We start from the raw sequence: 13,620 nt of genomic DNA on the forward strand, positions 1-13,620 counted from the left end.
TCACCCCACCCATTAATGGCCATAACTTTCTTTTTGTTCTACTTTTTATATTTTTGCCACTAAAAAATATGAAGAATCTTTAACTAAATTTAATGTTTCAAATAAATTTTATTACTTAAATTAGTCTTTTGTATATAAAATTTTAGATTGAATTTCATTTTTTATCATCAAATGTCTTACTTGACAATTAAAAATAAATAAATTATATCTTCAAATCATCGAGATAATATTATTTTATATGATTGTTATCAGAGTTATTAATCTCGAATAACGAAACGGAGCAGTCAATCCCAAAATGATATATCGGGATATTAGATAATGAGTATGACCGATCCTGTACAAGTGCAACAACATATGATCCGAAATATTAGAGGATCCTAACTTTTGAAATTTTTAATTTTTTTCATAAATATTAATAAAAATAAATAAAATATTATTAAAAAAACTCAATAATTGAAAGAAATGTTATGATAAAAACTCAATACATACAAAAAAATCAAGATTGATCAAAACTCAAAATAATTATAATTAAATTTATTTTTAATTAATACATAATTGTATTTAAAAAAAATTGGACTCATTTTTGTAATTAAAACGGGACCTCCGATATGATTGGGACGACCCTGATAACGAGATAACTTTTTGGATTAATTATACGAATAATTTACATATATATATATATATATATATATATATATATATATATATATATATATATATATATATATATATATTTAATATAGATTAATAATTTTTTGGACTAATTATCGGAATAATCTACGTATATTAATTCCAGAATCACTATACAGTTCATTATTATAAATAAATTTAACTTTTTTGGTATATTTGACCATTAATGTATATATGGACTAGATACATTAATCGTCAAATATACTAAAAAAATCAAATTTGCTTATAATAGTGATCGAATGGTGTATATTTTAAAAGAAAAAAAAAACAATGATACAAAAGAAAAAACAATTTAAAAACGAATAGAAAAACAATAAATAGAGAAGAACATCATAGAGAACAAAATAGAAAAGTAGAAAACAAAAGAAGCGTGATGGAGAAAAGTGAAAACACGAATGTGAGAGGAGAAAACACGAACGACTACAATAAATTTTTCAATTTTAAACCTTTAAAAGGTTAAAAGATTTTTTCGCACTCCAAAAAAATTCTAAAACCAAAAAACCCTTCGGATCGGAAAGCGCTCCCCTCTTACGACCTACTATCCCAACTTTCCCTCCTGCTATCCATAGATAGCACTTGACGTGTTCATTATTAATAACAACTGTGTTCATTATTAATAACAAATGTGGTTGTTTTATATCTAAGGTGAAAGATTCAACTAACTACCAAATTCAATACTTCCTTAATGACTTGTGAGTTTTCTATGTAAGTATTTTTAAGAATATTCTTTATATTTTGAGATATTTGTAAACAAATTTTTTGGACTCAACTTATTATATTTCACTTTAAATACTTTAAATTTACGATATCAATGAGTATATCAATGCTAATTTAGTTTTTTTTTATAATAAAAACTCATTGCCTTCTCTGACCCTTATAAAAAAATCAAATGTAGTTGTTTTGTATATTCTCATTAATTTATGTGAATAATTTGACTATTCTATAATGCTTTTTACATTGTTGATTATTATTCATAAACAATTATTTATTTAATTTCTAAATTAAATAGGATAAAATCATACTTCTTTAACGATCAATTATGACAACAAACATATTAATTAAAATAAGATTGACCAACACATAAAAATAAGTAATGACTTAATTAATTGATTAACTAAATACATATTTGATTACCAAAATAAATAATAAAATATACATTGTAGACATATTTATCATTTTAATACAATAAGTTACATTAAAGGGGGCGTATTGGAATGAAAATTTAAGAGTTTATATGATTATATTAACTTTCTTATTTTTTTTAAAGATTGTTTAGTTTGGATTTAAAATACTAAATTTTAAGATTTTAAACTATTTTATATATTTCTTGGAACTTTTTTTAAAAATTAATACTAATGTTAAATTATTTAATAATAAAACAATTCTTGCTAAATATTATATTTCTTTTATTATAAGTCACTTTGAAAAAATATTTAGTACAACGTCGTTTATAATATCAATAAATTATTAATATTATCTTTCTATTATATCCTTAAATATTTATTATTCTTTCTCTTTTCAATTATGTTAATTTGTCTTTCTAATATAATTAATTAAAGATAACTTTGTAAAATCCTTCGTAATTTTTTTTTCATATCAGAATTATTACCTTTCTTAATACGTGTGAAAACTAAAAAATAACTTATAATAAGAAACGGATAAAATATTTTAATAATTTTTTTTTATATTCTTAAAAGTACATTTCTCCATATATTTAAAGAAATATTCATCATCCATAAATTAATATCTTATTAACCACTCTCTTACATATAAACATATTTATACGATTTTTTTTTTGTAATGGATAATAATGAAGATTCTTTATATATTAGATTCAACTTGAAACCCTCTAAAAATAAATTTGTATAAACAAAATTCTTAAATGTTCCACGTGAGAGAAAATAAGTGTTTCTTCTATTTTAAATAATAGAGGATTTGTATTAAAAATTATAAATTAAAGTTTAAAAACACTATCTCATCAAATACATTATTATAAAAAATTGAATAATTCTTTTTCATAATAGTGATAATATTTTTTTAATTATCAAAAGTATTTTGATAATATGACTTATACTTACAACAATGATGATATATCGAGATAAGAGGATGATGATGTTTGGTAAAACTTTTTATCGTAGACATCAGTGAAAGGGGACCACTCTTTCGATATAAGCCCATATGAAAAGGGTATCATTTTCCATCATAGGCCTAATAAAAGGGGTATAAGATTCTGTCATAAAATGATTCACAATCAAACCTTTATGATTCTCATATCGGAGATAAATTAAGATTGAATGATAAACTCTAATAAGAACTTTTACTCCAATTTAGTGGTGTTGAGGTACCACTACTAAAAAAAACACATTTGATGTCGGACGTGAAATACATTTAACCTCGGCTACAAAGGCGAGGTAACGAAAGACGTCATGAAAAATGTATATTTTACCTCTCGATTTTAAAATAATCGACGGGTAAGTAAAAAAGTCACGGGTTCGATCCTTAAGGAGACCCTTTTAGAATTCTGAAATGACGAAAACACATGTCCCATCGATTTTGTAAGTTCATCGATAGATAAACCATATTTTCACCTCGGTTATCTAATAAAATCGCGGGGTAAAACAATTTTGAGTTTATTAAATATAATGTGAATTGCTTATTTAACTAAATCCTATACTAAACATATAACTTCTCAAAATTGATTAGGAAAATAATTATATAAACAACTGTATTATACTTGAAGAAAAGCTTACATTGATTAATGATTTTGAAGTATCCTGCAACTTATAATTCATCTCACGCTCTTTTATGGTTAAAATTTCTCCAATATTTCAAGTTATTTATTCAACACTTTATTTTCTACTAATTCATTATTGAAAGCATAAAATTTGATACTTTGAAAAATGAACAAATATGGAAGAAAGTTGAACAAAAATTAGAAGTATTGAGAGATTTTAACGATAAAACAACATAAGATGAATGATGAGTTGCAAAATACTAGAAAATCATCAATCACTGTAAAATAAGTTTCAAATACAACATAATTTTGCATATGATTATTTTCAAAATCAATTTACTAGGTTATATATTCAAAGAGGGTTAGTGAAACAAACAATCGACATTAGATATAATAAACTCAACTTGACGGAACATGATGTGAGTTGCACAAAGAATCACAAAAAACATAAACTCATATCAATATCAATCTAAAACTCAATCTCAATAGCAACAACTAAACTACAACATATAGATTTTCATAATTTTGGGTAGTAGAACAACTAAAGAACAACAACAACTCGGAAACAACAACTTACATTAAACAACAACTCAAAAAAAACAATTTCTTAACAAAACTACAACAATATCATTAATAAACTTATAACATAAATCAGTTTATACAACAACAACACGATTAAACCTCTAGGATTTAGGGTCTCAACAACGAGTATCAACAACAACAACATCAATAAACATGTTAGATGAATATATATATATATATATATATATATATATATATATATATATATATATATATATATATATATATATATATATATATATATATATATATATATATATATATATATATATATATTGATCATATGTTCCTGATAACAAAAGAACAATAAGATCAATAAAACAAAATACGGAAATAGAATTAGAGGTTTTACCTTCAACCATTGTTGCAGTGTTGTGAGTGCACTGCCTTTGATTCTTCCAAGCTCTTGCTCTCTCAATATAGATGGTGTATTTCTTTTCTGATGAGAGAAAGCTTTGGGGACCAAAGACTATTTATAGGCTTGATTCTACCATCAAGAATTTAAAGCCATTAAAACTCATTACCACCAAGTTAAATGGTCATATCAATTTACATTAAAACCAAAATAAATCATACCCTTTTCAGAACCAATATCCCAAAACTATGGACCATATTAAAATTGATTTATTATTAATAATTATTATAATAAAAATAAGAAACTGTTACATTCTCCCACTTGGTCCATAAAACTGATTATTGCCATAAATGAGTCATGGAAAACTTACTCAAGAAATAAATATGTGAATCATAGAGATAGTCCCTCTTAAAGCGAGTAATCTCATCTATGTATTACAACATGTCTATTTTCAAGTATATATCTGCAATATGGTAACTAACTTGATGAATAAATCAATGTTTACTCTTGGTCCAGATGTAACATATTTTCTCAAACTGATGTGCGCATGAAAATGAGAAAACATCATAATATAAGAGTTTTATTAATAGACTGTATGTATACAATCATAAGGAGGACCCAAGTCCCGTGTTCTCTACATGATCCTTAAATTTTATTGGTGGCATGCCCTTAGTCAAAGGATCAACGATCATTAAATCAGTACTAATGTGATTAATAACTACTATTTTATCTTTAACTCTTTCTCTAATGGCTAAATACTTTATGTCGATGTGCTTGCTTCGACTTCCACTTTTATTGTTCTTAGCCATAAAGACAACTGCTGAATTATCGCAAAAAATCTTCAGAGGTTTAGAAATAGAATCCATGATTCTAAGCCCAGAAATAAAACTCTTAAGCCATACACCATGAGAAGTAGCCTCAAAACAGGAGACAAACTCGACTTCCATAGTAGAAGTAGTAACCAAGGTTTGCTTAGTACTTCTCCATGAAATAGCTTCATCAGCCATCATAAAAATATATCCTGATGTTGATTTGCGAGAATCAACACAACCAGCAAAGTCGGAGTCTGAATAGCCGATCACATCAAGATTGTCCGTCTGCCTATACATTAACATGTAATCTTTTGTTCCTTTAAGATATCTCAACATATTCTTTGCAGCTTTCCAGTGATCCATACCTGGAATACTCTGATATCTTCCTAAGATTCCAACAGCAAATGCAATGTCGGGCCTTGTGCACACTTGAGCATACATAAGACTTCCAACAACAGAAGCATATGGAATGTTCTTCATTTGTTCCCGCTCAAAATCACTCTTAGGGCATTGATTCAAATTAAATCTATCGCCCTTGACAATGGGTGCAACACTTCGTGAACAATCTTTCATTCTAAATCTCTCTAAAACTTTATTGATGTAGGTTTCTTGTGATAGACCCAAAATTCCTCGAAGTCTATCTCTGTGGATCTTAATGCCAATGACATAAGATGCCTCACCCATATCCTTCATATCAAAGTTTTTAGAGAGGAATTATTTCACCTCATGTAGAAAACCTTTATCATTGGTTGCAAGTAGTATGTCATCCACATACAAAATGAGAAAACAAATTTTACTCCCACTGACCTTCTGGTATATACATTGATCCATGGGGTTTTCAATAAACCCAAATGAAGATATCGTTTCATGGAATTTAAGATACCATTGACGAAAGGCTTGTTTTAAACCATATATGGATCTCTTAAGCTTCCAAACCAAATGCTCACCACTATTAGAAGAAAAACCTTCAGGTTGTTTCATATAAACCTCCTCCTCTAAATCACCATTAAGAAAGGCTGTTTTCACATCCATTTGACGCAACTCAAGGTTAAAATGTGCAACTAATGCCAAGATGACACGAAGAGAATCTTTCTTAGATACAGGAGAAAAAGTATCAGTGTAATCGATTCCCTCCTTTTGAGTAAATCCCTTAGCAACGAGTCTGGCCTTGTATCTCTCAATGTTGCCTAATGAATCTTTCTTGGTTTTAAAGACCCATTTACAACCAACGGCCTTTACCCCATTAGGTAACTCTACATGATCCCATACGTCGTTGTTTTTCATGGAATTCATTTCATCATTCATGGCGTCATACCATAAATTTGACTCTTTGTAACTCATGGCTTGTCTAAAGCTCTCAGGATCATTCTCAGTTCCAACATTATAGTCAGATTCTTGTAGATACACAATGTAATCATTAGGAATAGCTGATTTTCTTGTCCGGGTAGATCTTCTTAATGTTTGATCAACATTTTCTTGTGGATCTTGTTGTTCAACTAATTGTTCATCATCTTGATGACCAGCTTGATTTACTGGATCATCAGTAGCTTGTGGAGTCTCGATGATTGGTTGATCAACATCCATTTGAACTTGAGGGATGTTGTAAATAGTAACCAATCTATTACTTGAAGTGGAAGGCTCATACTATATATGATCATGCATAAAAATTAAATTTTTGATTTGATCGCTCCCACTAGTCAAATGATTTTCAAGAAACTTTGCATTTCTTGACTCCACAATCCTAGTTGTGTGAGATGGACAATAAAATCTATAACCTTTAGACCTTTCGACATATCCAATGAAATACCCACTAATGGTCCTCGGATCTAGTTTCTTTTCTTGTGGGTTATAAATCCTCACCTCAGACGGACATCCCCAAATGCGCATATGTCGTAAACTCGGCTTCCATCGTTTAAATAACTCAAATGGTGTCTTTGGGACAATCTTGGATGGAACCCGGTTTAGAATATACACAGTCGTCTTTAGTGCTTCATTCCACAATGATATAGGAAGATTAGAGTTGCTAAGCATACTCTGCACCATGTTCAATAATGTTCGGTTTCTTCTTTCTGCAACACCATTTTGGTTCGGAGAACCGGGCATGGTGTATTGGGCAACAATCCCATGTTCTTGAAGAAACTTAGCAAATGGACCAGGTGCTTGTCCACTCTCAGTGTATCTACCGTAGTATTCACCACCCCAATCTGATCTTACTATCTTTATTTGTTTTCCACACTGGTTCTCAACTTCAGCCTTAAAGACTTTGAAGGCATCCAATGCTTCATATTTATTGTTAAGCAAATAAATATTCATATATCGTGAGTAATCATCTATGAAAGTGATGAAATATTTCTGATCATGTGCATCTATATCAGGATAACATATGTCTGTATGAATTATTTCTAATACACTTGAACTTCTATTGGCACCTTTCTTAGACATGTCGGTATGCTTTCCCTTAATGCAGTCAACACAAGTTTCAAAGTCAACAAAATCTAGAGTATTAAGTACCCCATCTTTTACTAACCTTTTAATTCTCTCTATGGAGATATGTCATAATCTCTGATGCCATAACATAGAAGAATTCTCATTAATATTACACCGCTTAGTTCCAGTTTGGACATGCATTGAACTATAAATGGATTAGATTTGTAAATTAATACGATAAAGACCATTAGACAATATACCATTCCCAACACATTCCAAATTATAAAATAATTCAAACAAAGTGTCTTTAAAATTAAAGGAATATCCAAAAGGTACAAGTCTAGAAACTGAAATCAAGTTTCGTGAGAAACTTGGTACATAAAAGGTCATTTCTAATTTCAAAACAAAACCATTATTCAAAATTAAATTGCAAGTTCCGATAGCTTCCACATGTGAGCCTATCCTGCTTCCTGATAGGACAGTCCGCTCACTTCCCACTGGCTTCCTTAGGTTTTGCATACCCTGTAAGGAATTTGTTATATGGATTGCTGATCCAGAATCAATCCACCAGGTGTTAATATTATTAGATTCATAAAAAAAAAAAGAGAATAAATTACCTTTCTTCTCGAGCCATTCTTTGAATCCAGGGCATTCCTTCTTCATGTGTCCTCCCTTTTTACAGAAGTAACACTTTGCTTATTTCTTAATATCACCTTGCGGTGGTATTTTGAATTTCCCTTTCTGATTGACTTGTGACTTGTCAGTTTTGAAAGCTTTGTTCTTCCCGCGAGTGTTTATCAGCAGTGCACTCTCACTCTGTTCCATTACAAGCCTTTCTTCTTCCTGAACACACATGGTCATTAATTCATTGATTGACATTTATCTTTATGTGTATTGTAGGAGATCTTGAAAGGCTCATACTTAGACGGAAGAGAGTTCAGAATATAGTGCACCAGGAAGGAGTCAGACTATCAACCTCAAGTTTCTTAAGTTGAGCTGAAATGTCACACATTTTTATTATGTGCTCACACACACCTTTCACACGGGTGAGTCGGTAGGAGAAAAATTTCATAATTAATGTGCTTTCCAAATCCTTTTCAGAAGTGACGAACTGATCGCCAACGTCTTTCAGCAAATCACAGACATTTTCATGCTGATCAACAAAACCACGTATTCCACCTGTGACCTTAGTCTTAATGAACATCACACTGAGCCGGTTGGATCGCTCCCGCTCATATAGTGCGATTGCAGCTGGAGTACTTTCATTTGTAATTGCAGGTGGTTTGTCTTTCCTAATAGCATAATCTATGTCCATCCATCCTAGATGGAGGATAATTCTTTCCTTCCACACCTTATAGTTATGTCCTCTGAGCTCAGGAATATCAGATCGAATATCAGAAAAATTAGCAGGTTGAGAAGCTAAAAAGACAAACAAAATTGATGTCAAAATTTGAGGCATAAATATTATCCAAATTGCATGTATTATCAATATAAACATACCATAAAATAAATCTTGCAACATAAAAATTACACGTGGGCTAAATTTTAATGTAATAAGATTTTAAAAAAATTGCGATAGATTTTTCAAACCTCACACTTTACGTGCATGATATAATTTTGTTTTTCTATCCAAAATTAATACTTTATGATGAAACTGTCAAATTATGTACCAATTCATAATTCCCGTGGACAAGTTATGAAAATATTTTGAAATTTTATCCTAATTAATCATACAAATATAATAAAAATTCCTGTAGGATAAAATTCATTATACAACGTGTAATTAATTACAATTTTATGTCTAATAATTTATGTGATCTCAAAACTTTTTAAAAAATAATCTCAATTAATTTAAGGATGCTGCGACTAATCCAAATTAATCAAAATTATAACGATCACTAGACATAGTAACTTAATTATATAAGAGAACAAAAAAATAAATAAATAAGATCTCTTATACAATTGCTTAACAAAATAATAACATTCGAAAATAAGGCAGAGGTAGTAGATGCAATTAGAGATTGTGAGTGTACTGCCTTTGATTCTTCCAAGCTCGCAAAATTAAATCACAAAAAAATACCGAATATGGAAGAACCATTCGAAAATAAGGCAGAGGCAGTAGAGGCAAAATTAAATCATAAAAAAATAAAAGAACAACAGGATCAATAAAACAAAATGCGGAAATAGAATTAGAGGTTTTACCTCCAGCCATTGTTGCAGTGTTGTGAGTGTACTGCCTTTGATTCTTCCAAACTCTTGCTCTCTCAATATAGATGTATTTCTTTTCTGATGAGAGAAAGCTTTGGGGACTAAAGACTATTTATAGACTTGATTCTACCATCAAGAATTTAAAGTCATTAAAACTCATTACCACCCAATTAAATGGTCATATCAATTTACATTAAAACCAAAATAAATCATACCATTTTCAAAACCAAAATCCCAAAACTATGAACCACATTAAAATTGGTTTATTATTAATAATTATTATAATAAAAATAAGAAACCGTTACACCTATAACATAAATTTGCTTAAAAAACAACAACAATATTAAATCTCCTGAGTTTAGGATCTTAATAACGGGTTTCAACAACAATATTAATAAACCTATAATATAAATTTGTTTAAACAACAACAATAACAACATTATAAAACCTCTAGGATCTCAGATCTCAACAACAACAAAAACAATAAGAACAATATGAGTAGTGATGTTTGACGTACCAGATCTCTAAAGAAGAAGTAAAAGAAAATGATTTGGATCTTTGAAGAAGAAACGAAAGCACTAAACACATAACACCTTTCTATTTAAGACAATATTATTTATAACTTCCATTGTTTAAAGTTTTTCGTTAAGGTTCTGTTTGTGTTGTTTAGACAAATGAAATTAGATGTTACGTGCTAAAGCTATATATATCAGAGAAAAATATTCACATCAGTTTGAAAGAAACTGATGTAAAAAGTATCGTACTTTTAGATTAAAAATAAAATATTCAAGAAGATGCCACTTTTAATTAGATAAAAACATAAACTATGACGGATGGGATTCAAAGCATGTACACTTAATAGATTTTTATCCTTCGATTTTCAAAATAACCGACAAAATATTGTATATATTTTTTTTATAAAAAAATAGTGTGCTTTCAGAAATTATACCTCAGTTTTTCAATACGTGAAGTGAAATCGTTGTCATAGAATATATTATTTGTAGTAGTATATCTGCAAACATTTCAACGCTCAAACGTTTGTACCAGTGTGATTTTTATACTAGAATTGTGTGTACCTAATACGAGTCATTTATTAGACTTTTATATTAAGGTGGTACTAGGGTTTTTCAAGAAGCTATAATCTTTTATTTGTTATGGTTGTCTCATAAAATAAACGTTAGCGGATTTTGCAAGTCTTTGTTATTTAAAGATCAAGAATATGGGCGTACGCAGGTTGGGTTGGATTGAGTTTGGTCAAACCCGTTACCGAACACGTTCAAACTTTAATGAGTCGAGTCTGTCGTCCAATCCGCAATTCCATTGTCAAAACCGACCAAAACTGACTCATTCATTAATGGGTTGGGTTGAGTTGGGTGCGCAAGTTGTGTTTCAAATAAAATATATATTTTTTATGTTCTTTTTTGTCGGTTTTAAAAAAGGTAACACAATTCAATACAATGATACTCATTTATAACACTCAGATTCGATGAAACGCATTATATAATATCTAATAAAATTCATCAATATGACATAATATTTTATAATAGTATAAAACTTAACAAGACACATTATTTTTATAAAATATATAAGTTGAAAATGACACAAAAGAAAATAAGAAATAACATTTAATCTTAGAATTAGGTAACCTAATTGGTCAAGTAGTATTATTGATGGAAAATAAGTTTTTTGGAAAAAATTTGGGTTATGTTAGATATTAATTTTTTATTTTTATTTAAAACAATAATAAGAATAATAAGAAATTACTAAATGTACCTCAACAGGTTGGGTCAAGGGGTCTGCGGGTTTCAAATTTCAAATCTGATACCCGAACCAAAACTATACAGGTTTATGGGTTGGATTGGATAATACCCGTAAATGAATGAATTCGGATAATTCATGAATTGAGTTGATTTGGGTCAGCGGATTCGTGGATCGACTCGTACCCATGAACACCCTTAATCAAGAATAGTTAATCAACCATGATTATATGTGTCTTTAAAGACAATATCTATCTCTTATGACAATCAATGTATTGTATTAAGACTTGTGACCGAATTTTCTATTGGCCTTGGCCTAGTCGTCTCCGTCTCATGGGTAAGTCCATGATACAACCTAAATTTGAACCTTGGTCCAACCATGTGAATAAAAGTTATTTCTAGGATTGAAATGTTATACCATTCATGATTAAATACCATAAAAAATGTAATCATAAAAAGTTTTTTAAAATGAAAACAATGATTTTTTTCTCATTAAATAAATAAAAAATGACAATATCCCATTGGACATAGTGAGTAATTGGCAGGCAACCAATTAGAAAAAGTATGTGATTAGTTTGTCTTGTTATGATGACATTTTCTATACTTGTAATTAACTAACCACTTGCCTCTCTAATTTCTCCACCAACTGTCCTATTTATAACACAAAGAAAAAATCAACCCCAACAAGAATACATATATACACATTAACGCATAGTTAAACAAAGTCATAACCAAACACTCACATTCAAGTCAAAGATAAAAAGAAAGATCGAGAAAGTTGCAACAAAAGCCATGGAAGGTTTACAAAGATCCGCAGTTTCCTTCCGGCGACAAGGTTCATCAGGATTTGTTTGGGATGATCGGTTTCTACAAGAAGAAATCAACAAAATGAACCAGAGTCAGCAGAATAATAATCAAGAACAAGAGAAAGATGAAATCAAAGAGATGATGAATCGTGATGAGCCTCCGCAGCTTGGGTCGATCAATACTGTGCAGAGAAGTCGTTCTAACGGTGGTGGAGGTCGTGGTTATCGTACTGGAAAAGTTTCGCCGGCGATTGAGCCGCCGTCTCCGAGGATCTCCGTGTGTGGATTTTGTGGTGCTTTTGGAAAAGTTGGAGAGAAGACGAAACCGCCTAAGCATCGATCTAGGTGATTGGGTGGTGGTTTGTGTTGGTCGGTGGTTATAGTTGCCGGAGATGGGATATTCCGGTGAAGGTGAAAGGTTATGATGTTTTTTTTTGTAATATTAATTACTTTAGGTTTGTGGGGTAGTAGTGCCTAGTGGTTGAGTTGAGTTGAGTTCATCATGAATTTGTATTGTTAATTAAGAACATAATGATGATGGGTCATGTTTTATTTTTCCTTTTGCTACTTTTATTATTACAATAGTATTTTAGTAGTATTAAACTTTTTGTTTATGTAGTCTACAAACTCTTAATACTCTTAATTGGATTGGATAAATAGATAGACATGTGTTATATCTAAATTGGTCTATGAATTCAATAGGACTAGCAATGGCTATTTTCATCATGAATTTGATTTTTTTGCTTAAATATTATTTTGATTGGATTCTCTACTAGTACTTCTCTTATATCATAAATCAATTTCCTAAATTTATTATTTTAGCCTTTCACTTTTAAAATTTTACGGTAAAAAAAGCTAGGTAGTAAATAATAAATGTTCTAATTAAAACACTTTTATATCTTTCATTATATTAATGTCACATTATCTTACTAGTCCAATCACTATATTTTTCATCTATTTTTCCTAGCAGATCAAGTGTCTATTACATGGCACATGTATCTTGCTAGTTTATATAGTAATTGATCAATGTATTTTAAAGTTCATGATTTTGTTCTTCAATTTAAAAAAAAAATGAAATATTTAACATTTTCTAATTGAGACACAATTTTGATTAGGCAACAATTGAGATGTTTACCTCAAAATTCAACGGTGTGTTTGCTAAAAAAGTATAGATGCATGACACCCCTAGGTTGGTAGGGATGGTCAAATGCTTTATTGATTTTTAGATGTTAGGACAAACTCAAAAGGG

The 13,620-nt window shown here is 29.8% G+C and overlaps 1 protein-coding gene across 1 annotated transcript; it reads left to right on the forward strand.

Annotated features, from left to right (window-relative positions):
* Positions 1-12,155: 12,155 nt before the first annotated feature.
* LOC127087555 (uncharacterized protein At1g15400) lies at positions 12,156-12,929 on the forward strand. The gene has a single exon (XM_051028455.1). It carries the CDS (start codon positions 12,358-12,360, stop codon positions 12,718-12,720), a length of 363 nt encoding a protein of 120 aa, XP_050884412.1. The 5' UTR covers positions 12,156-12,357; the 3' UTR covers positions 12,721-12,929.
* Positions 12,930-13,620: the final 691 nt, after the last annotated feature.

The sequence above is a fragment of the Lathyrus oleraceus genome, chromosome 5, assembly GCF_024323335.1.
Source record: "Lathyrus oleraceus cultivar Zhongwan6 chromosome 5, CAAS_Psat_ZW6_1.0, whole genome shotgun sequence".
Lineage (NCBI taxonomy): Eukaryota > Viridiplantae > Streptophyta > Magnoliopsida > Fabales > Fabaceae > Lathyrus > Lathyrus oleraceus.